The sequence below is a fragment of the Dermacentor silvarum genome, chromosome 1 (assembly GCF_013339745.2).
Source record: "Dermacentor silvarum isolate Dsil-2018 chromosome 1, BIME_Dsil_1.4, whole genome shotgun sequence".
Lineage (NCBI taxonomy): Eukaryota > Metazoa > Arthropoda > Arachnida > Ixodida > Ixodidae > Dermacentor > Dermacentor silvarum.
The window spans coordinates 93,636,830-93,663,066 of NC_051154.1; the positions used below are offsets into that span (position 1 = coordinate 93,636,830).

General features: G+C 44.4%; 1 protein-coding gene across 2 annotated transcripts in view; it reads right to left on the reverse strand.

Moving 5' to 3' along the window:
• Nucleotides 1–2,214: 2,214 nt before the first annotated feature.
• LOC119432598 (DNA replication licensing factor mcm4-A-like) overlaps nucleotides 2,215–26,237 on the reverse strand; it is an 89,297-nt gene continuing 65,274 nt past the window's right edge. For both annotated transcript variants that reach the window (XM_037699762.2, XM_049671025.1), the window contains exons 17-22: nucleotides 24,886–24,979; nucleotides 24,650–24,804; nucleotides 15,753–15,870; nucleotides 11,466–11,707; nucleotides 4,334–4,544; nucleotides 2,215–2,486 (exon numbers count right to left, since the gene is read on the reverse strand). In XM_037699762.2, coding sequence (XP_037555690.1) covers nucleotides 2,391–2,486; nucleotides 4,334–4,544; nucleotides 11,466–11,707; nucleotides 15,753–15,870; nucleotides 24,650–24,804; nucleotides 24,886–24,979 — 916 coding nt within the window. In that variant the 3' untranslated portion in view covers nucleotides 2,215–2,390. The remainder of the gene's footprint in view (nucleotides 2,487–4,333; nucleotides 4,545–11,465; nucleotides 11,708–15,752; nucleotides 15,871–24,649; nucleotides 24,805–24,885; nucleotides 24,980–26,237) is intronic.

Below are 26,237 nucleotides of genomic sequence, written 5' to 3' on the forward strand. Positions count from 1 at the left end.
TGCGTCAGATGTACGTGACACTAAATGCCTTTTAATTCGTTTTGTCACAGAAAGCCATGAATAATTTATTCCTCTACTGAAATATCCTATCCATCTACCGAGATATCCAGAATGCAGTAATAGTAACCTCTATATGAGCAATTTTTCTATTGGCACAGGAAATTGCACAATATGACACGAGGCAAAACTGTAGTCTCCGTGCAGACAAGCTGAATAATGAATTGACTATTTCCCCAGCAATACCGGGCATGTAGTGCCACAATCTTCTTTTTCCCTGCGTATTTCATAGCAAGGGCAGTGTGAACACATAGAACACAAACACATGAGGACATACAATACCATACAAGATATTCTAGCAACCTATTACATACAGAATGTACTGCATAGACACAATCCAGTTGTTAAATATAATTTTCTATAAACGTATTTCTTTTTGTGCCACACTGGCTACTCTCGGTTATCAGAGTTATCTCCACACAATTTCGGCAGTATTTATTAAAAATAATTATACTTAGAAAATGTGTAGAGACCATTATAGGATGATTTCAAAGTCAAGCTATATATAGCTTCCCGGTAGACCTGCTGAGGTAGGCAGCTAGAGAAACTTGCTGGTTACATAACTACAGTGGAATCTCGATGATACGATCACGGCTAATACGAATTTCCAGATGATACGAATTTTTCCGAGGTCCCGGCCGAGCCCCATTACTTTGCAACGTGCTAGAGAATGGTTGTTACGAATCGATTTTCGACCCGCGTCAGTTGATACGAATAAGCGCCGCCCCACCGACGGCCGCGAAAGAGAACAGCGCGCAGTCACGCATGTTTTCCCTTTCTCTTTTGGTGCGGAGGCGCAGACGTGGCGCCGGACAGCGCGGAGGCCGCGACTGGGCGCGAAGAGTTTGAAGCGGTGGGCTTTTGTTGCTTTTGTGCTTTTCTTTTTGTCCCTTCGCTCGGCCGCTGCAGCAAGCGAAGGTTCGTGCGGTCTATTGCTTCAACGGAAACTGAGCGTGCGTAAGCACAGCGCATACAAAGGTCAGAGACGTGTGGAGATCGCTTCCAAGATACGGTGCGCGCGACAACACCGACAGCCGGCACAGGCGCAAGGTACAAGAACGCATTTGTTGGCTGAGTAGGAGTGCCTCCCCCCCCCCCCCCCCACACTCTCTCCCTCCCGCGCTATCTTCCCGCTTTGCTCCTTTCGCGCGGGGAGATTGCATCGCCAGTTACCCAGCTCGGTTGCAAGATACGCATTTGGCGCCGTAGCACAGTGTCGCCTCCCCCCCCCCTCCCTCCCATACCCCCCACAGCCTTTCGCACAACGGAAGTCGCGTTTGATCTCCGCTGTGCGTTTGCTGTCCATGCAGGCGCGCGTCCCCCGTGCGCTTTCACTCGCACATACAGCGCGCGGTGACGACTTTATCGCCCTTGGACTCGTGCTACTACTTGGCATCGCCCTCGTTGATCTCCTCTCCCATCGGTGGGTGCACCTCGTGCTCGCTACCGCCCTTGTCGGCGAGATTTTCCCGCGGAAGCCGCAATTTCGACTCGCACGGCTGCACTGGAAGCGGTATGCGTATACATGGAGTTCTATGGGAGGGTAAACAGGAGTCGGAAAAGGTCGCATTGTAGCCAGTTCTGCACTATAAACGGTTACGTTATAAGTGGTCAATACTGTAAATGCTTTTTACGTACGTGTGCCTGAGTGAGTTCACCTCTTGACTCTTTAATTTAGCTAGTTTTATTGTGTTTCGATGATACGAATTTCGGCTAATACGAATTTTTTTCGTGACCCCGTGAGATTCGTATCATCAAGATTCTACTGTATTGTTTAATGCTTTGAGGCATGTGGGTGCTGCGACAGTATACTGCCCTATTGGCTCACGCAACAAATTAGATTTAAAAACCATTGTGAAGACGCATTGTGCACTGCTATCAACATTCGCCCACCTTTGATTATACAGGCTCAAGGAATGACCAAGTTTACTCGGTCATGCAGCTGTCCACATAAAGTGGGGGACGAACCAAAGAAAGCTTTGATTTATACTTTTTTTATTTTCTTTCCTAAGTTTTTCATTCTATTCATGTCAAAGTCATGATTGTCATGTTTGAATGTGAAAGGTATGGGAATATGAGTAATATAGACACCGGAACTATGTATTTTCTTTACATTGCATTTCGGTTGGATGAACTGGAATAAAGCACCACAGCACCTAAACTGTAAAATGTTTATTACGAAACAAATGTACAACGCTTATGACACATTTGAGTGGGGTATAGAGAAGGTATATATATAAAAAAAAATCCTGCCAGAGCAAAATGAGTCCTACCACTACAGAGGTGACTGCCATAGTGTACAGGTTTAAACAACTCAGGTGAATAGCCATACGTTAGCAAAGCTTAATAGATGTCTTCCCAACCACAACAAGAAAACCGTCATCCTGCAAGTCCTTCAAGGTATCCTCAAACATCTCTCGTGTGATCATCTGCAAAAAAATTGCCATATTATAGAAGTACAACACCATGGACATGCACCACCACGTAGTCTAAGCCGGGCACAAGAACCCAAATACAGTAATCGTATTAGCATTGTTTTGTTCAGCTCGCACTGCATACTAAGACCACACTCTTAAAAAAAAAAAGGTCGTCATATTCACTAAGTAAATACTAACACATTACTAGTCCCAAAAAGCACTACCTTCTTAGTAAGTGCAGGTAGTAAAATGATGGTTAGTACTTTTCACTACATGATGAAGCTAGAAAAAAGCACTAACTTAGTACTAACTAAATGCTACCTCGGTAGTGCAGTTACTAACGCAACTGAAATATAATTATCAACAATACAATGGGGCCTACTCGATTTACAAGTGCCGCTTGCATTGTCATATGAAGTCGATGGTATTGTAAAAGCATAAGAAAGTAAAATAATAAATATACATGAAAAAAAAAAAAGAACCGCGTCCTATCGCTATAAAGGCATTAATTGATGGTATATACATATACGTAATAATTACCAAGGACATGAAGGCACACTTCACTCCGGGTAAGAATATCTCCAACAAGCAATGACAAGCAAGAACACACATACAAAACGCCCAAGGTGCTACGCCAACACTTACTGAAACAGCAACTTCAAGAGTATTTCTTTTTCTGGGGTTTTACGTGCCAAAAGAGTATTTATAGGCCTAGTTAGAGTGAGCACATGTGGCACCGGTGAGCACCTAGGTATTTGGTTAAATAATCAAAGCTTTGTGCACAAATGTCTAAAGCCTACTGTCTGTACATATGTGATACGACGTCGCATATAACTGTTAATCCAACCTAATGAAGAACACTACAGTTTATCTCAATTTCGCATAAGACTTACAATCACAGCATAATAGGCCAAGGCCAGAGAAGTTAGTAGTTGCTTAGTAGTTACTTAATCAAAGCTACTAAGAAGGCATTTCTGGCTAGTACAGAACTAGTCAGAAGGTAGTAAAATACACAGTAACCTAGTAAAAACATGCATTTACTAGCTATTTAATAAGTTTATTTTTAAGAGTGCATCTTATGCAAGTGCTTGCATTAAATTTGGAGCATGGTGCCAAATATACATCACAATAGTGCAATTACAGCAGTATTACTTTAATTTTACTGTATCATACCATTTAGATTGCTACTTGCCTTCTAGCAGTACACCTGTACAAAAACAATTGTGCTGGACCCCTCTTTTGTACAGCAAGACCCCTTTTAACCCATCCGTAGTTGGAAAGCCCTAGCTTTTCAGTTATTGTCTTTGCAGGCTGCTATCTTGCCTATTGTACACCCATGAAAAGCTACATGTACCTTTTCTTAAATGCAGCCATAAGTTGAGTGGTACAATGTACAGCACTTGTTCAACCAATGCAGTGCAAGTCCTAATTGTATTCTGCACTATCGAACGAGAAGAAAATGTCAATGTTTAGTTGAAGCGATAGCAGTTCCTCAAACTTTTGCTCACAATGGTACAGGGTGCACAGTGAACATTTGTGAGCAGCAAAACTGTTTCATTGGCTTTATGCTTAACTTAGCCTATTCTGCATGTGTTCACTCTCAATCTCTTTCTATTTTCCTTTGCCTTACCCCCTGTCTAGGGTGGCAAACTGAACGCTTGTCTGGTTGACCTCCCTGCCTTTCCTCTCCTTGTTTTCTCTCTCTCTGCCTCCACACTGCTGCCAAGTGCTGAATTAACTGTGGAATTTTTATGTGTTGTGGCAAACAGCTAGCCCTCCGCCCCAATCAGAACTAACTAGCGGACTGCACTAGTACAAGCCCTCAAAAGTTAAGTAATGAAAGCTTCACAACAACTTACAACATCTGACTGGTTCTTGAAATCTGCAAAGACCTTGTTGTATGGAAGGCTCTGAGCCTTGGCTCTGGTTTCAAGCATTTTGCGCAATGCAGACGCCATCTGCGCACGTCTCTGACGAGATGAAGCACTAATTCCAGTTGTAAGAATAGATATATCAATCTTCCCAGAGGCAGGATCAGTTGCTGATTGCTTGAGAGCTTCTCGGTGCAGCCTATCAATCAAATAAGAACATGATCAGTGTTAGAGCTCTGGAAAATACTAAACATGTCACTTAGATGAAGGCCTAAATTCTAGAAAAAATTCTGGAAAGCGTCAGAGCACCCTTGCTTGCTCAATTATCTGCTATGCTGCTACAGTGGGCCTCACAACGAGTAACCGCATAGGAGGCTACTGAACGAGCTGGAGTGAGTGCCCTAACGCTGCAATCATGAAGGAAGGTAAGCATTAGGAAAGAGCATTGCACAACACAAAGCCAATCATATCGATCCAACGCGTGATCGTCACAGAGCGTGCTCTGACTTTACGATCAAAAAAAAAATATATATATATATAAAGAAAGAAACCACTAGACAAGTTTGTAGTCATTAGTGCTCCTGCTCTGCAGGCAGAGCTATATGGCAGGGCAGCCGAACAAGTGTACATTGATGAAAAACTATCGGGAACCAAACATTCCCAGCCAATATGCTGAGTCTCTGGTGTCATGTGTTGGGCCGATACTGCAATGGAAAAAGCTAAGGGAATAGCTTCATGGAGAGTTCGCTTGCCAAGGCTGGCTGTGCGATGTTATGCTCTCTCCTAGTTTACTTGCTTCCTCCATGGCTGCTATGTCCTGCTCCCATGTGACCGCCTACTGCATAATAACATCACGAAATAGTAAAAAATACATTGATTTAGGCGAGTTGGTTCATATAACAGCACAAACAGTGATGCTACTGGCCCATCACCTTTTGGAGCAGCTTTTGGAGCAGCCAAAAATGCGTTTCGGAGCAGTAAAATTGACTTTTAGAGCAGGTTTATGAAAGCAATTGCAAACTATATTATATGGGGCTTTCATAGTGGCCAATGCATGTGAAAGCAGTAAGTGGTCAATGATTCATAAATTCAATCCAAACACTAAAAATGACCCCCCCCCCCCCCCCTTCATTGCAGTCCTCACTGTGGACTACAACGAAGCGGTGGTGCCATGGAGATATGCTTAAAAAGCACTTCAGTCACTTAAAAAAGCACAGAAACACTTGGACGTGCTACTACGTGCAGAATTCAAAAGCGCATGTGAAAACCATCAGCGTGACCTTGTTCCTATAAATGTATCCTTTAAGGCAGCGGTTCCCAAAGTGGGTTCCGCAGGCCTCTGGTCGGGGTTCCGCGAGCCACTGATAAATTTTCGTGGCCTCGCACTCGCCAAGTGGCTAAAATGGCGAACGAGAGGTGCGCTCGATCCACAGAACCTCCATTACTCACGCGCAAGTATCAAAAAGCGCATCACAGCATGTAACGGCAACGCGCAAACTGCGCAATAAATCCACAAGCAGCTTGTAGCCACCCAACCTCCGAAAAGGGGCAGCGCGCCTAAGCTTTCGCACTTGAATCTCGGAGGCTGTAATTTACTAACGTGCGCATTTCTCCTGTTTGTAGATAGGGTAGGTGCCAATAGCATGCGCACTGACGTATACGTTGGATGAATAAAAAAAATTAAAATGCGCACCGCAGAAGAGCAAGAACAGCGCTAGTTTCCAACGGAAAATAAGCGGCGCAGTCTGCATCGCCTTGGTCCTCAGCGGCAATCGTACGCGGCAAGTGATTGACAGCAATGCCGGAGCGCTTCGTGCCTAATTGTGCTCTTAAAGACTTTATTCTTGCGTTTATCGCCGTGCGTAACACCGCGTTGACGGCTAGCCGCATGCCTTTATAAGTGCGTAGTCGCCATCCATGATCGCATCAATAACCACCAAAGTTTTGTTTGCAGCTGTGGCGGCAAATAGTAGTTTCGTTTTTACTCGGTGTGCACGTCGGCTGCGTGCCTTCACAACTGCGTAGTCGCCATCCATGGTAGCGTGCATAGTGACTGCGGTTTCGTCCGCACTTCTTGCAGTGAACGGTAGATTCGTTTTGACTTGGTGCGTGCGTCGGCCGCCTGCCTTCTGAACCACAAGGTCGCCATCCATGATCGCGTCAATAGCGGCCGCGGTTTCGTCCGCAGCGGTTGCGGCAAGCAGTAGTTTCACTTTGACTCAGTGCAAAGGCGTCGAAGATGAAGAGCACCGGCTATATCGTGATGGACGAATAATGCGTTGGTGAGCAGCTGACTGGCGAAAAAATAATTGGGATGTGCGCGCCAACAAGATTTGCCGATTCATTGAGAAAATAAAAGCATGCTGACGTAGTTAAGCATTTTTTTATTGTTTTCTTGATACCCTCGATAATTCGACATTCGGTTAATTAGAAAATTTTAATTCGGTTAATTTGGGTGGGGGGGGGGGGGGGGGGGGGAAGGGTTCCTTGGCGCTTCATGGAGCTTGGCAGGGTTCCCTGGAACGAACATGCTTGAGAACCCCTGCTGGTGGAGCACTCTTTCGAAAACATTTACCGCCAGCGGTATGAAAAATTTACTGAGTTTTCCCTGTGCTGTCTTTCACCGACAACCATCTACTTGAAATACTGTGATGGTCAACACCGCCGTGGCGGTTCGCTTTCACTCGTCGCGCCCCATCGCGAAGTGCAGATATACGCGCGTGACCTTTGAGTGTGCCAGTGATGGAAGCGGCATTTTACTTTTGGGAGCAGATGGCAAAGTATGCCACACGACTCTTGGAGTTGAAAGCATCATCGAAGCGTAGTGTCTCAAATATTACCATTCATTATGAAACATATTGCACATACAATAATCAATGCAAATTGCAAGAAACAAACAATTAAGATGGATGGCTATCGAACGGGCAGTAAAATGAGCTATATATTTAACATACCAGTACTTGTGGCAGAAATGAGATCAAACCGGTAAAGTTGAGCACCACATTATAAAAGTAAACACAATCACATATAACCGTTGCCAAAGCAGCAGCTGATAATCGGTATGAGATCGAAGTATCTTAGTCACTTTCACATTTCACCAAAATAGTCTGCATGTCAAGTTCAAAAATACAGCTAAATGAGCTATATATTAAAATGCCAGTTCTTGTGACAGAAATTAATTTAATTATGGGGTTTTATGTGCCAAAACCACGATCTGATTATGAGGCACGCCGTAGTGGGGGACTCCGGAAATTTGGACCACCTGGGGTTCCTTAACGTGCACCTAAATCCAAGTACACGGGTGTTTTCGCATTCCACCCCCATCGAAATGCGGCCGCCGTGGCCGGGATTCGATCCCGCGACCTTGTGCTCTGGTCGCAACACCATAGCCCAACACCATAGCCACTGAGCAACCACGGCAGGTTATGGCAGAAATGAGATCAAAGCCGATAAAGCTGAGCATCACAATGTAAAATCGATCAGTTGCCACAGCAGCACTTGGTAATCAGTATGAGATCGAATTTCCCAGTGCCCTTTTGGAGCAGCATGTAGCAGCATTTCTCTTCTGAAGCAGTTTGGAGCAATTGGTGCTGCTGTGCACCATCACTGCTGTGCACCATCACTGCTGTTCACATGTGACGCTGCCAGATTAGGCTGTGATTAGGCGAACTTAGTTTGGAGCTTTCTACCTACATGCGAGCTTTCACCATTGTGTCCAGTAAGTGCAAAAACAAACTTTGAGAAAACGTTCGCAGTAGTTGCCGGCATGTCACCCGCGGACCGAATCTAAACTTCCGGCCACCAGTCTAGCCCGTGATCTCATACCCAATCACCGAAGCGGTTTACTGGTCTGAACATATTAAGGCGAAAGCCTTTAATGGTTCATACTCGCCATGTCCGACCGTCCGTGCCCTGGAACGGTGCCAGCTGTGGCCTCTCCCCCTCACACTCTCTCAGCAATCACGTGATAGCACAGCGGCGCATAGCAACAGTTGCGCCGCCACAGCTGTGGCCTCTCCCCCTTACACTCACTCGGCAACCACGTGATGGCACAGCGGCGCGCGCGGCAATGCTCCTTCATCAGACATCTCGTTGCAGCAGTCGAGTTAGTCGGATGGCTCCCAAGCGGCCCGATGATGATTCCACGGCAAGTGGTTCGGAGAAGCGCCCCAAGAATGTGGATTCCCCCGATACCAAACACCACTGGCTAGACATGGCATAGTCAGTTGAATGGCCACAGGCTTTCGCCGAACACATTTTGGAATTTACAAAGTGTCCTTCAAATTTTTGGAGGCCATCTCGCCGCGACGACCTGCCCGCCACCGCGTCAGCTGGCAGGGAACTTTTGTCACGGCCCTACGATAAAGTAAGGTTTAACCAGCGCCGCTTTGTCAGTATCCAGCGGCGAAAGTTGCCGTTTGGTGCCGAGTCGACCAAAATATTCGCCAATGTGCGCGTTGCACATTGGCGCATACATGGAGGCTGTGAACAATATACAGACACCATACAGCGCCGAAATTTCGGTCACCACTTTACATTGGTCTAACTCTGTGCCAGCGCAATCGCTCGCTGCCGCCTGAAAAGCAAGGTTGTCCTGTAGCCTAAGCAACCCGCACACGTCAGGGTAGAAGGTATTGAATATAGACAGCAACCCAGGGAATTTTGATTTCTTGACTCGGTCCACTGCAGAGCTAATTAAACCGCTAGTCCACGCAATGCCAATTTAGATGGTGTGGTAAAACATCACTTGAGGGCATAGTTACGTTTTTGAAAGCCAGAGCAACCCTTTCATCGCAGAGTTAGCCTCTTGGCGCAGTTCAGTGCAATTGGCACAGCAGTAGCATCACTGCACTAAGGATGAGAATGAAAAGAACACATATGACAGGACGGGCGCTGACCTTGCTACTAGTAGCATTTATTTAAAAAGACCGACTATTTTATACACACTGTGCACCAGACTCATAGGCACACATCATCATCCAAAAGATTGCCTAATTCAATCGATTCACTTGTCTAGAGATACCTGGAAAGAAATGACAACTCTTTTTCATTAAGTGCCAAAGACGACAGCTCCAACACTTATCTCCCACTTTATATAATACGCTTCAACTATTTTACATTCCGTCTTATTTGTTTCTTTGTACTGCATGAAAAAGACGTGCCATTTATTTCCAGGATTGAATTGTGCAATCCTTTGGATGATGATGTATTACTGATGTGCAGAGTGCATAAAATAGCAGGTCGTTTGAAATAAATGTGTTGGAAGTTCAGCGCCCGTCCTGTCATATGTGTTAATTTCGTTCTTGTCCTTAGCGCTTTTTGAATACTGACATAGTCACCTCCTGGAAAACAATAACGAAACTGGCTGTAGAAAAGCTATCACATTAAATTATTTAGGGCACTTTGAGGCTTGCCAGTATTTCTAAGAATGCCAATTTTTAAAGCCTTTCCCTTAATTTTTATTTACTTTGACACAGAACTTGCAAAAAGGCAGAAAAACAACACCAATCAAGTTTGTAAACATTACAAGCTGCTCCAGCAAACTCAACTTTGTATCCATTGTACTTGCTCTTCAAAGAGAAATTAGAGGGGGACATAGGTCTTAAGGAACCGAAAGCTATCCAAAAAAATTTTTTTAATGTTATTTTTTTTACTCTACAATGACTGATGCATGATCTCAGAAATATTCACGCATCTTGGATCAATATTTTAGTCGTTACAGCATTTTATATCACGTCGGTGAGCCAAATTATTACTGATCACACAAGAAAGGGCCTTTATCAACAACGTGCAGCTGTTCTTCTACGTTTCTAATTGCAGCTGTTTTGGTCTAGTTTGAAAGAACCACTCTTTTCAGTGCGAGTGCTACTCTGCGCGCTGAATGGCTATGAAAAAGTAGCCCGAGAAAAAGTTGTCCCGATGTGCGATTCCATTCGTTGACAATGTTAGCAGATCATGCTTCTGCAACAATTAAACAGCCACATTTACCGAGAGTGGAGGCTTGGTAAACAAAGAAAGATGCAGGAACGAAAGTGGGGTGACGCAGCTGCCATGAAGTTCCCATACCAACTTTCCGTGACCGTTGTGGGCTTTGAGTGTTTATTCAGGTCTAGCTGATTTTTTTATCCGTAAAGAAAGGCTACACTACATTTTAAAGGGACCCTGAACCACCCTTCGGGCTTGGTGAAATAACATCGTCCACGGGTAGCATAGGCCGCTGTGAACATCTCAGCCAAATTTTGCTGTTGTACACGGTGCACAGAGCTCGCAAGCGCAGCGCAAAATCCCCCCTCTCTCAAACAGAGCTTTTCAACAGAATCCATGTTCCTCACTCTTTTTTGGATGCTTTATTTCATAATAAAGTGGATTCCCATACACGGCTGCCATTGGCAGCTGCGAATGGTTACGTAGTATAGATGCCGCGGCTGCCGCCATGAGTCCACTGGTTAAGCGCACTGCGGCTCGCTGAGGACAACCGCGTTTAACGCATCATAGGCACCAAAATCGGTAGTCGTAGGGTGTAAATTAACATCTAAAATGAAATCTGAACTGCGCGCCACAGTGATATTTAGAAGACGGAGCGTTGTGGCCACACCCCACTATGCCTAGTCTTCGCATTGCAAGGCATTGAGGAAGGAATGGGAGCACAGCAGAGGCCGTGTTTGATTGCCAATAACTCCAGTTTCTGCTGAATGCATTGAAGTACCTTTTGCGGCAAGGTATTCCGGAAATAGCCTATTTTCACTTCAAATGCCTTTCTCCACTTCGATAAAAAGTGGTTCAGGCCCCTTCAAAGGGACAAAAGACTACCAAGTTTCAAGAACTTCAATAAAGAGAAGACAGAAATATGAAAAAATACTATGAAATTTGCAACGTCACTCTTGTACCGGTGCTGAGTTCACTGACATGGAGGTTGTGGTGCGAAATTCAAAACCGAGAAGTTTGACATTCATTTTCTTCAGTAATAATCAACCTTTTCTCATCAAATGAATGGAAAAAAGTTTGGAAGAGGTGCTTTACTAGTCTAAACTGATTTGGTGTTACTCTTAGTGTCACTTGAAGTTATGTTGCACAATACTAGACAGCATATGAACTGTCCTAAATGAATAAGGAGACTTGCCTTTTGGCTTCTTCAACATCCACCAGCTCAACAATGTTTGAGAAACGGACTTTTGCGTGTGCTTCAGAAAGGCGAATCAGGGACTCCAGTTGCCGAGGGTAGGCTGACACTTGGCCACGACCACTACCAGCTCGTCGCATGTCCACATAGGCTTCTATCAAGGCTTGGCCAGCCTCTTCACTCATTTGGGGTTGCACATAGGTCCGTGCATATGCAATGTAGTCCTTCATCAGCCCCAACTCCTGCAAGTGGGGAGGGGGGGGGGGGGGGGCGGTGAAACTGATGACAAAACTTCATCAGAGTACAAGTTCCAGTTTTCAAGCTTGAGAAAAGCTTGCTCACTCAGTATTATATACAACACAAGCATTTCAGTTAAGTTTGTCTATCGGGAAGGAATCCTGCAGCATATGAACATATTACCATATATGCTTTTGAAAGGGCTGCTCTCCTAAAATTGGCTCCAGATGTTTAAGTAAAAATACTTCAGAAATTATGCGGGCATCAGCTGCACCACCAACCATTGTGAGCCATCGCCATATGGCACACATGGCAGTAGTTCTTTACAGTGTTACAGATGCATAACAGACTCATTCTTGGTCAGTTTATTTCTTTTGCAATAAAATATTTTGCGAGAATCTCATGAACATAAAGTGTCAAAACTGTCACAAAATTTGAATCCCAACAGCCAGTCGCTTTTCACGTGCTTTCCAACTGTGTGTATGCATCCATGCACCGCAAAAACCTAAGGCGTTGTCTTTTGACAATGCTTGCTTCTGGCGCATGCATACCAAACAGGCAAGATTTTACGCACTTTGCACGTACACCTGTGCAGCCAGTTTTCGTTGCTCGTGCACTGCTTGAAACATACACAGGCACTGTCAACTCTAACATTCTGTGTAAGAACATCAGAAGTTTTTCATCACGTAATCTTATTGATTTGCGGGATTTAACATCCCAAAGCAACACTCGGGCTATGAATAACGCCACAGTCGAGGGACTCTGGATTATTTCTGACAACCTGGGGTTCTTTGACCCTTCCCTTACCGCAGAAAATAGCCATGAGAACTGTACCAATTTCCCAGGTTTCCAGGAATGTGGCCTCACGAAGACCATATTCATTAGTTGTAGAGAAAAGGTTCAGGTGCACCTAAAGCTAGGTACCCACACAAGCGTTTTTCCATTTCGCCCTGTAGAAATGCATCAGTCACGGCCGGGAATCAAGCCTGTTACCTCATTCTCAGTAGCAGAACACCATAGCCACTGAGAAACCAGGGCAGGGCATCGTGCAACCCTTCACACAGGCTTCACCTATGAGCAACACACTTCTGCACTTGCGATGATGAATGAAATAGTAATCAAAGATAAAATAAAGGCATTGCCATGATTATTGCACATGGCAGCAAGCATGTTCATTTTTCAAAGCAGATACAGGGAAATCTCAATATAACAAACTTCAGGGGACTGCGGTAAATCATTTATTTCGAAAGGTTGTTATAGTGAAAGCCCCAAAATTAACCATTCTGCACATCAACCCATCAGTTCATAAGTTGTCACCATTTGAGCTGTCCACAAAAACATCGCTGCTGGCTCTCAGCCCGCGCTGTTGCTATTTTTCTTAGATTCCGCCGCCACGCACCACCGAAGCACAGTATGAGGGTGACGCACGCAAAACAGATGCTGAGAAAACTACTAACAAAAAGGAAGCTCCACGTTGCCTCCAAAGCGCAATCTTTCTCGTTGTTTGTTTGTTTTTCAAATTTCTTGTTTTGGATACCACAAGTGCCTCACTCGAGGGGGATACCTGAACTATTCCAAAGCGGAAGCGCGCGTAAACGACAACGTCCGGAAAGTGCAAAGTGCGACCATGTGGCATCCCCGCGAGTACAGAGGTTACATTTCTCCACGTGCGTAACTAGTACCGCCGCAGAAAGAAGCGCAAAAGAGGCGTGCACAGAAAGATGGGAGAAAGAAGAAAGACGCGCCCTCGTTGCTAGGCGACACTTGTCTGGGCGAAGTATGCGCCCGCAAAACCTGATGCGTTGTCGCCTCCACAAAGAAAAACAAATTTGCTTTAGAAATTTTTTTCTTTCTTTTTTTTTTTTTTTTTTTTTACATGCACCGTCTCAGGTTTGCCGAAGTATGCGCTGTGGCGTCCGCTTTCTACACCTTGTCATCTGCTAGCCTACTGTTTCTGCTGCCGTGAAGGATACACGGAAATCTAAGAATCTTCACATGACACGGAAACAAATATTTTTACATTGAAACTATAAGAAGTTAGCAGGGGATTTCTGAAAAGTTTACTAATGTGGTGTTCGTAGTAACGCGATTTTACTGTATGCATTTTGTTTTTTACTCGTGTATGGTAAGTACCTAAAAATTTTGAAAGAAAATTTAGGAAAGAAAGCGCAGCCCTCACAAAAGAATATAAAATGGCCCACCCTAGACTGTATTATCTTCTGTGCAGAGCAAAGTTTGGTAATGCTTCAGCGTCTAAGACATTTCACACTACTACCTGCTACAGAAAGCTACATCCCGGGCTTCGCGGCCGCATTTCGAAGGAGGCGAAATGCAAAAACGCCCGTGTGCTTGCATTGTAGTGCAGGTTAAAGAACCCCACATGTCAAAATTAATCCGGAGCCCTCCACTACGGCGTGTGCCTCATAATCAGAACTGGTTTTGGCACATAAAACCCCAGAAAGAAGTTAAGAAAGCTACATTCCACATCGATAATAGGCATGGAGGCAGTACGACTGTGGCAATGGTTTACGAGCATCACTTTCATGTTATACAGGTTGGTGCAACCTCTTCCTTATAGGCTAAGAAGACAGATAATCAATGTTTAGTGCCGCTTCCACGCCCACAAGTGCTGTATGATTTGTCTCGTGAGTGCACTGTTACTCTTTGTGTATGAGTAACAAGCACGAGAGCCGTTGCCGAGCGAGAGCGCTCGACCCACTAGCGTTTACAGCCAGTAGCGCTGAACCCAAGAGCGTCTCTCTTATTCGCTACAATCACTCCCGGGAGCGATATGGGAGCCGTCCGGCGACCTAACGGCTCGTCATGATGAGCGGGTCGTAGTATGGCTTTAGACGGTCGACATGGACAATGTCTCGTCCATGACGGCGCATGTCTGAAGATGGCTCAAATGGTTCTATTACATAGTTCACAGGAGATGCGCGTCCAACGCGATAAGGGCCTTCATACTTCTGAACCAGTTTTGACGAGGCCAGGGGCAGTGAAAGGGACTGAGAGCCACACGAGCGCTCCCGGATCGAAGGTGGCCGTGGAAGTGGCGTCACCGCGAGTGCTTCTCTGGCACTCTTGATCATTGGAAGTAAAGGCCCATGCGAGGTCGCGGCACTCTTCTGCATGTCTGACCGTGGCAGAAATAGGCATGCACTCAGATGCATCCGGCCGGTACGGCAGCATTGTGTCGATGGTGTGCGAAGGGTGCCGCCCATACAGTAAGAAATAGGGTGAAAATCCAGTGGTGCTCTGCGTAGCAGTATTATACGGGTAGGTTACAAAGGGCAGAATGGCTTCCCAGTTCGTGTGGTCGGAGGCGACATACATTGAAAGGATGTCGCCGAGCATATGGTTGAAGCGTTCTGTGAGGCCATTCGTTTGAGGATGGTACGCCGTAGTCGTACAATGAACAACGTGGCACTCTGAGAATCGCTTCAACCACTTCCGACAGGAATATGCATCCGCGATCGCTGAGCAGTTCTTGAGGTGGACCATGCTGCAGGATGAATCAAAGCAGGAATGAGGCAACATCACGCGCTGTAGCTGCTGGAAGAGCGGCGGTTTCGGCGCTTTTAGAATTGATGGACACCTTTAGAATTGGTGGAGGTACTGGGATCGCTACCCAGCACCTCCATCAATTCTAATGGTGTTTATTTGGCAGAGCTCGGAGCAGCGAGCGCAACATCGACTGGCAGGGCAGCCACAGCTTCCAAGCACGAGAGCCGTTGCCAAGCGAGAGCGCTCGACCCACTAGCGTTTAGAGCCAGTAGCGCTGAACCCACTAGCGTCTCTCTTCTTCGCTACAGCGTTCTCAGTTATTACTATTTCACAGTTGCTGCTTGCTGTAGGATAGCAAGCAGCATAGCATGCATAGCAAATTTGCATAGACTTCTGTGTACTTGTGGCTGTTCCATTTTCCTGACTACTGTGTTATTTTACCTTGCACAACGTTTCCTTGTACAACATTTCAGCAGTGCTCTGTACATTTCGTAAGCTAACAGACTAGTGAAAGGGCTATATTAGAACATTAACACTTCTTACCATTTGCTCCTCTTCTGCTTCTTCTGGTTTTTTGTAGTACAGAGAAACAAGGTGTTGGGCCAGTTTTCTATCATAGCGTTGGTCTTGTGGATCCAGCATGAGAAAAATAAGATCAAACCTAAGGGGTGGGGAAGAAAAAAGTAAATTAGCCAGCTTTAACAGTTATCCTTCACATAACCTAGACACATGCAGAGGTACACGAACTACTTCACTGTTCTTAGAGGAGCCCTGCCTGTCTGCAGGCTCTTAATTCCTCTTTTGGCCAATCACTGATATAAGACATTATTTTGCTTTAAGCTGTAACTGTGCAGTTCTTATATTTCAGATAGTCAATTTCAACCACATATGGTGCTATAATGAGCTGCACATTATATTTTGTTGACTGTGCGAACTTCTCATATAGGAGAATATAATTTCTTCAACGGGCATGACTGTGCAGGAGAAAATAGCAATTATAATATATACTTGAGGAGGCTTGGCCAGTTACAACATACACGGTACACATGAGCGAAGCAGTGTGCTAGTGCTGTGATGAAATATCCTACTTTGAGTCTCAGAAGAGCGTTTAAAGCCAGATCAAATAGTTGTCCCAACAACATGAAGTAAGAACATGGGACTCTCTAATGAAGTCCAGGAATGATGGCAGCCCTACACAGCAAATGCACAGCATATATGATGCGAAGTTAGTCGTTAAAGAAACTGATGTAAACATGTCACTCGAAAACGTCACGAAAAATGGCAGTGTATTAGTGAGGGGGAGGGGGGGGGGGGGAGGAAGGAAGGAAGGAGAGAATACTATGGCTTTCCAATGCAACAACTTTAGTTACTACTATCAACTCTGCACATTAAAAGCAATGGGCCATCTGTAAACGTCTCCCTGAGCAAGTACAAAAAAGGTATTTTCCAACCAAATGCTCTCCACATAGTAGAACCAAGTATTGACCCTATGCAACAGCTTCAGCGGCGGTAAATAATATTTAATACATTCCCTCTCGGTGGCCAGGTGAGGGGGAACTATGAAAATGAGAAACTTTCTTCTGAAAGCCTTTGTGCTCATGCTTCTTTCCTGAGGGCACCGCACTTTGAGAAATGTAGTCTGTGGATGAGGTTTTGGTTAAATACAGCCTTGTTGGGTAGCCAATAAAGATTTTTGCAAATGGTCCATTGCCTATTAAACCCGTGGGGGGGGGGGCATGAGTTTTAAAACAATCTTCCCTTATTTTTCAAGCAAATTTGATAATTTGCATGCTTTTTTAGTTTCTCCTTCTGGTTCTAAAAATGCTAATTTTTTTCTGTAGGTTATTATTTCATGAGATAAAAGCAAATTTATTTTGTGTTTACAGCAATGGACTGCACATAACTAAACATGACACACACACAATGATGGAAGCACTTTTTATGACTGGGTGATTATTTCTTCGTCTTATAGCAGACTAAACTCCAGTGTTATGGCCATGGCCATGCAGTGGTCACACAAAAGAAAAATTTTAAAAACTGTAAAACACAATTTTTTAAAATCTGCTCCTTATCTTGTGTGCTCTAAACATGTAGTTTCATGCTTCAAAAATAATTATTGTTCTATCTGCGATAGGCACTACTGTATCAAAGTAAAAAACTTTCTGGTAATGAAAAATTAGCATTTTGAGAAAATGAAAACAAGCAAATCACCCACCCTATAGTTTTAAAAGTAATATATTATGGTTTAAATATCAACTTATGAGATAAACTTGTGGGAATCCTCGGGAAACCAACGCCTGCACGCCAAGCAGGTTGGGGAGAGGGGAAACTTTCATTTCGCGGGCAGCGCACTGGTTTCGCAAGCGCTATCAGCGCCACCGGGTGTGTCCCATGAGATCCCTCTGACATCGCCCGAGTCTCTTTGGTCACCAGCATGCGGCGAAAGTGGAAGTCTCCGCCACCGCTCTCGTTTTCTCGCACGTGGTTAGTCAACCGCGTTCTTGCCGCGGCAATCTCCACGGCCGCCTGTATCCCCAGCTGGTAAGTCGGAAAAGCCCTTCTTTACCTAGCTTATTATACTCTTCGAGAGAGCCCTTAGCAATGCCAACTATAGCTAGCAGGCCTGCTCAAAGTGTTGCGATTGTAATAAATGCTTTCCGAGTGTACATGTGGTTGTTGTCTGTTGTTTCCTCGAGCTTGTACCGGACCGCGATTGATGGGCAGGGGTGCGCCAACCGCGGGGTTGGCGCGGGGCTCAGTGCACCAAGGCATAGCGCCGTTGGCATCCCCCCCTTATCCCGACAAACTTAGCAGATCAAGAGAATAATAGATGCAGAATCTAAACATGCACTTTTGCGAAGCTCGATTTTTTGGTAATTTTTAGGCCCAGAGACCCATTGGTCTGCTCTTGGTACAATTTGGTACAGCTATTCGACCACTGCATTAGTACACTAGGACCCGGCATACTTATTTCTTCTGTCTCAATGTTATAATCTCCATCATACTTGTTGCACATTTAATGTTCCATGGTTGACTGCACATATTCATTTCATTGTAAATCACATCTCATGTTTTGATACATACAGGTTTTGTTAACCCTTTAGCCCGTGCTACATTTTTTATTGTCTACATCTTCAAGAAAGTGGTAAATATTCAGTGATCATTCAGATAATCAAAGTCTTTTTCAAACGGTTCATATACAATTATAAAGTTTCACTATCCTACTATTTCACTACTACTAATTTCATAGAAATTATTGATCAAAACAATAATGTCTTGCATGACAACAGGAAACTGATGAGGTCACAAGATCAACGAAACAAGAGCGCTTATTTTGTCTTGATTATGGATAAAGCGACCATCATTTATGATTGTTGGAAGAAAGAAATACTAACGTGCATCTCTCCTTGCGAGATGTGATGGGCGCATGCGTATTTTGCAAGAAGAGAGAAAGACGTGTGACTGAGTCTTCAAGGCACTTTCTTTTTACTGGCAGTCATCAAGCGCTCTGGGATCTTTCTGTCGAAAAAGTGTTGCCTATGCGGCACTATGCTGCGTAATTGTTGTGCATGAGAAACGCAAATAACGATCCAGGGATCCGCAACCACGAGTTTCTGCCAGACGCAGAACGACGAGCAGTGTGGCTAAACAAGATATCCCGGCAAGGTTTTTGGGGAAGGAAGCAAAAGAGAACCGATCGGGCCAATCCCCAACCTCAGTCAGCCCTCAGTGGGACAGTAGTGCTAATGTGCTCGCACCGTATGCCTTTCCATTAAGTAACTTGGATACTGGCTAGCATTTTATATTGACTTAAGCTTGTATATGAGTTTCTATAAGAGTATTTGATCGATCAGACAACACAAGACCTCAATAAAGCCTAAATAAAGCAAGTTATGAAAGCATTGGAACACTCTTACTACTGCTACAAGGACCTCTCAAAAGAGCCATTATTAAAAACACAGCTCAGCACAAAGCTTTGCTTGCTTTGTGAGCCCACACTTTTTGTAGGATACATACACACTTTTAATTTTAACAATGATTTATCAATAAATGCAGAACACAAGCAGCACACAGGCAGCAGCATAGACTGACAGCTATATGTTGTTTGTCAGTGATAAGCAACACATTGCTTTTATCATCTTTCTGGGGTTTTACGTGCCAAAACCAGTTCTGATTATGAGGCACGCCGTAGTGGAGGGCTCCGAATTAATTTTGACCACCTGGGGTTCTTTAACGTGCACTACAACGCAAGCACACGGGCATTTTTGCATTTGATCTCTGTCGAAATGCGGCCGCCGCGGCCGGGATTCGATCCCGCGATCTCATGCTCAGCAGCGCAATGCCTTAGCTGACTGAGCCACCGCGGCGGGAAACACATTGCTTTTACACCCCAGTGATTTTTTCAGCGACATTGCTGTTGCCAAGTTCTCCTGCTTCAGGGACTTGTCTGAATGAAGTTGCTTGAAGCAAGTACTCCTCTGGTGTCTTTTCACCATCAGAAGACTTCGAAGAGTACAGTCGGAGATCAATCAGCGACGAAACTTTTTCGCTAATAAATTTTTTCATAAATATTGACGGAACATTTGTGAAATCATTTATACTTGTAAATTTTAAGAAAAATTTGGAAGAGCTGGTAGGTATGCTTCTTGACTAAAGGGACCCCGCAATACTTTTCTAACTAATCATAGAACGACCTCATTACTAAAGTACACCGCCTCACATATCTTCTACTCTCGTGTGTAAACCGGCAGTGCAAAAATGAAATAATTTTTTTTTATATTGCAGACAAATATTTTCCCTTTATTTAACTCAAAATTAGCAATAATAGTATTACTAAGAACGTTCTCGCGATCACAAAATCACCCAAAAGCTGTTGGTGGGCATGTTAGCAATGTTGTTGGGCAATGGAACATCCAAAATCTCTCCTTTATTAAGGAAATGGGGGAGGTGAAGGAGACTGATCTGTGGAGGTGAAAATTCACTGAAATATCTTTTCACGCTCCTGCACTCAAGCATTTATTTTTGCTTGATTGGACCAGTCTATCATCCCTGATTGATTTAGCCTTTGCCACAATCAGCATGAACATGCCACGAAATTTTTTCGCATTTTCTCAAAACAGCATTTCTGATGGTGTCACAGTTTTGGAGTGATCTCTGGTTCTAATTCTCCTATTGCAATAGCTTTTTTTTTTTTTTTTTTGCCAGAGAGGTACGAAATTAAAGTTAAGTAGGCTTATAATATGAACAAATATATTACAGAAAATTTTCAAAAGGTAAAGCTTTTTCCTAGGTGTTACTAGGGTTCTTATATTAAAAAGTTTGCCATGTTCTGACTTAACATAAAATTTGCTTAGAACACAACTATTGCTGTTTTGTACTCTCTTTGGTTGCAGGTCATTTCTGAGTGTCAATCTTTATTACACGTTACTATATAATTTAGTACATAGCCCATCTACAAAGAAGTTAAGCAAAAAACTGAATTTTCTTAATTTCTAAAAATATTTTACTTTGCAAGAAAACTGAATGAATATGTTAACATATTTAAATACATAAACTCAGCAAGTTTCATCAAAATCTACCAAGAAAACAAAAAATGGAAGTGCACGGTTCACACTTAAGTAAGGACCACATTCATGCGTGTAGCACCCAAAGTCTAAGCTCGCAGGAACTTCAGGACAACCAAACTCTGGCAGCTCTAAACATAAGGACACTACTGCCAGTAACGATTGAAGTGCCACTCGAAACCAAAATAATGTCTGTTTAGGTCACATATGGCAACAAGCATAAGTCCATTTTCAAAGCAAATGCATATTTAATTATTTGCATTACATGAATTCATTCATTAACAATTAACAACTAGGAAATTTGCCACCAAATTACAAAAAAAGTACAGTGAGACCTGGTTACTACGAACACCACATTAACGAATTCTCACGGTCTGCCCTTTATGGACGGTGTCGCTTACATACGCTGTGCTTTGGATGTACAGTCGAGCATATCTACAACAATATGACCTATATAACGAAGGAATATTTTTGGCCTAATTCTATCGTGAGCGGGGCGAAGTGCGATCTTTACAACGAAATGATCTGCACAACGAATGATTTTGGACGCCACAAGCTCTTCATTATAAAGGAGTCTGACTGTAGTTCGGGTGTTATGGAGCTTTCTTGTCGGTGCTTTTGTCGGCATCTCTCTTGATCGTGCTGCTATTACTATACAGTGCTTGGGGGGGGGGGGGGGGGGGGGGCAGAAGTGGAATCAAGGGAAATTGATGCATGGCATTTTTTGGGCTTTCACCATAACAACCTTTCAGAATAAACACTTTGCCATGGTCCCACAAAGTTCGTTATATCGAGATTTCACTCTACAAGCATTTGCATACAAATTATATGATAAACCATCTTTGAGCAAAACAACCAAATACATTAGGCTATAATCAAACAAGTTTTCCTAGACATGAAGTACTTGTACATGCCCAGTGTACAACCTTTTTAGCCCTAGTGCTTGCTCTCATAGCATGGAGACAGCAAATTCTTGGGTACAGTGTGTAACCTCCAAGACTACAGTGGTGGACATAACGCCACCCTCATGCCATGAATAATCTTATATTTAACAAGTCCCACGAGACAAATTTTCAACATCACTTACCTGCCACAAAAATGGGTGAATTGTTAGTATGTGATGTCATGGGGGTGGTATGAACTGACAATGATGCAACGGCAGCAATCGCAGAACTGCTAAACCTGACCATCAGAAGATTATCGCCAGCATGCCTTGCATGATGGTGCCCAAGTGGTCCGCACATTCATATTGCATCAGATAATTTTGTAAGTAAATATCGTATCACGGTTACAGCAATAGGTGGATAGAAAAATGCAACTTGTTGCAACGGATCGTGGTGTATGTCGTCTTCTGCAGTGGCTTCTGGTATGAGACACCACACCGCCATAAGCACTGATCACAGCCGCTGGATAAAAAAAAAAAGGTGCAGCCTTCCGCGTCGGGCGCGATGCTATGGGAGCGAACGTGACGGCCGTAGTTGCATTGTTGGCCGCTTGGCTGGGCCGAACGGCGCTAGCTGACGGGGTTGGAAGGCGTCAGCTTGCACGCGCGACGGCGTTCCAAGAGCTTTCCTGACGCATTTGCAATGCCGATGCCAGACAACAGCTCCCTGTGTGTGGCGCCGCGGCGGATCACACCGTCTTCGATGCAAGCGGCAGGCCCCACCTTTTTTTTTAATCCAGCGGCCGTGCACTGATTGTGCTGTCACTTTCTCTGCAGTTTAGGCCTAACCAATATATCACCACAGCACAGTAAAAAAGATGTGAGCTGTCATTCCTTTGTTCAAGTTTTAACGCTTCTGGACTAGTGTTATTTCAAAGGAGGTTATTTATTGTTTCATGCTATATACAGTAGAACCTCGTGGATATGATCCCGTTACGTATCATTTGCCGGCGTAAACGTTCGCAATCGAGAACACAATAAATGACCGAAGAGTTACGCTTTTTTTACCGGTTCATACGTCCCAGAAAGCACGATCTTTTGGCACCAACGTTCAGTGCATCGCCAAACTGCGATCATATGATACGTTTCCCGGCCACTAAATCCCATGTAAACAAGAAAATGCGCGCGTGTGATCGAGAATAGTAGCCACTCGACACGGCAGCTTCACCGCAATACTCGCCTACCCATTGCAGGTGAAAACGCCAGCGTGCACTCGGTTTCTTATTACAGTACCAACAAATCTCCTCCTGGGTCGTCACAAGCCGCATTCACAGCTATCGCTGCCAACCCGATTGTGATAAGCATTTTCACCTATCTGTATCACAGTGTGCGGTGCTGTTGGAAGCGTACTGCAGGCTTTTAATAGGCGATAACTCAAATGCGCCGTCGTTCCCTGCTGCAGACTGTGATCGTATGGTACGTGTTCCAGCCGCTAGATCTCATGTAAACGATGGAAAGTCACAGTTTGGCTCGAAAGGCGAAGCATCAATTACGATAATTAGTAGACAGCTATACGAAGTAAGGGTAATAGTTCTATTGGCCTACTAACTAAATTAACAAGCATGGTGTCACGCACACATGTAATCCTGAACACATCTTGCTTGATGACTGCGAAACTCACTGTCAAAACATTGGAGTGAGGAAGCGCGGCAGCAGCAGCGAGCAAATTGACCTTCGTGCTGTCTCTCGCTTCAACGCAAACTAAATGTCGAAAGCACAGTGCATGCGAAGCTACTGACACTCAGCGTACTTTGTCCTCATTGCAGATCGCTTTGAACATGAGGCCCGCACAGGCGCGCACTTAGTCCTAAACACAGATCGCTTTCAAGGCCTTAACACTTTCGTGACCGCGCCTATTCCCGTCGACAGTATGTTGTCGATGGTACAAGTTGAATTTTCGCGCGCCTCAGAGCGCTCCGGACAGCTAGCGCCATCGAGCGGGTTAAAAGAGAGACTATTTTATCGGTTTCGGTTTTGTGTTTCTCTTTTCCATTTCTCTTTTCCACTGCGCGGGAATTTTTAAAGCGCCTGCATAGTCGGGGTGACGAGCGCTCGTCGTTTGGCATCTACGTCGCGCGCGTCCGCTCCACGGAAACGGCGAGTTTCGACGGTTTCCGACACATCTGGGCTGGAATTTGCGGATGATCGTAGCAGCACAGACTCAGAAGACGACTTCGATTCGTCGGACTTCATTACGGACGAAGAAAGTGCGGCAAACCGCCCCTGAACATCGACGGGTATCCGCCGTTGAGTTTTGCTTTCTTCTCGGACCGTGTTATCGCTGCCGCGCATCGACGTAAGGATTTCCGGCGTGTTCTAAAGGTAACAGTTCTTATCTGCAAGATGTAAACGTCGTTCGGACGGGATCATTTACCGGCGGTCGCGCAGAGAGTCGAGTTTTGTCCACGAAGACGGCCGGGAGTGCACCTTGGCATCGCGCTCCGAAGTGCTGTGTGTACCCGTGTGCCTCAAGAACTTTTGTAGATACAGAGCTTATATTTGCAGGCTGATTTCACATATCCCTTTTCTTGAAAATGTATATTTCGATTTTTTTAAATATTTTTTTTTGTGCAAAGCAGCATTGATGTTTTTATCGATCTTTCTCGTTCTTGATGCGATTTTTTTGTTTTGATAATTTTTTTCGTAGTATTTTTAATAAATATGCTGTTTGAAATTAATACCGTTGGAAAGATAATTTCTTCTTCTACAATTTGATACCATACACTTTAACATGAATCATTTCCTGTGGCAGGAAAAAAAATAATAGCCAGACTACCCAAAAACTACCGATTTTCCCGCGGTCACGAAAGTGTTAAGCAACCGCCACGGGAGTGCTTACAATGTTCACATACGCTCATGAAATAACTCATGAAATTATACTTAATGATTACACTCATGAAAATTCAAGAGTAATAACTGCCTGAGTACCTCACCTGGACAACAAAGTGTGTGGCAACTGAATGTTTTCAATTATAGTCTTGTTACTGTTCCACTGAGATTCTACTGGGTTTGCAGCAGCCAGAACTGATGTTCGTGCGTTCAGTTGACATATGATTCCAGCCTTGGCAATGGACAAGGTTTGTTGTTCCTGTCAGAAAAGAGAAGAAAATCTGCAATCTCTCCCTTTGCTTGATAATGTGACCAAGAAATAGCAAACTGTGGAACTCACCATTACTTCATGGAGAATTGACCTTGTCGAGTCACTCATCTTGTCAAACTCATCAATGCAACAAATTCCATTGTCACTTAACACCAAGGCACCCCTAAAACAAGTAATGTAGAATTTTAAGGCATTTACCAAAATTTCCTGAGATCCACTAGAAACATTTTCTATAGTTCAGAAAAAATGTGCGTACATATATTAAAGGAAATACTTCAGCGCCCACTAATTTTAGACCCATTTATGACTGCCATACACTGGTTGTTTCAGATATTTGATCCAAGCTTAAAAAAAAAGAAAGTGGTACACCTTAGGCATGAGGCCAACGGCATACTATTTTTAGTTGACAGGAGTTTACTAAAACTGTTTTTGAAGTGCAACTAATTAGCTAAGCTTGGTTATGCAAAATTTTAAATATTTGCTTTAGGGTGTAAGTTCGAGTAGAAAAGTTGTAGAGCATGCTTGTAAACACCCAACGAAGTTGTTTCCATAAAGTATAAACTGCATGCAGGCAATCTTGCGCACGACAGCAACAAGTGACGCGATGGAGATGGCTGTCGCGTTTGCTCGTCGCCTACAAGTCGTAACCCACGTGAGCGTAACCGACGCCACAAACTGGCGTGACGCATGCTTTATTAATTTAGGTTGATGTGTTTTACTGTAAAGAGTCGCATAAAATATTTCTCAAAGTCTTCTAGCAGGTTCTTATCCTTGCACGTATCAAAATTTAGTTGTTTGCTCGCTCCGTGCGACAATTGGTAGTCCTTCACTGATGTACTACCAGTTCCGGCTTCGCACTATTGGCTAGTCGCTCACAGTACTCCCGGGCGACGAGCGACGAATTCTAGATTTCCAGAATCGAGCAATCGACCTACAAGAACGAGCGATCTGTTCGCGCGACAGCCTGTTCCGTCGCTGAACGCCGGCGCTCAATGCCGTCGCTCAATGCCGTCGCTCAATGCCGTCGCGCACAAAATCTGATTCTTTCGCTGTCAGAATAACTTTTCTGTGCTATGGTGTGCTAAATAGCTACATGCAGCTACTCTTGCACCAAGTGACACGAGCAGCACATTTCCTTTCACACTTATCTCTACGACAATCACACAATTTCCGAGTGGAACAAACTTAATTTTCATGTTCGCTCCTGCAAGTACGCTGGCATCGGCTAAGCAACAGGTGCCGCACTCTGGACTCATGTTGAAAGGCTTCCTAATTGAACTAGCTTCGACCATGATGGCAACACACCTCGAGGGTGTGCAACTCGGGAACCAGACAACCTGCTGGTCAGATGTTGGCGCTCGACCCTTGAGTCATGTCACCCACAGATACCAATCGCAGCACGCTGTTGTCCTCAGCGAGCT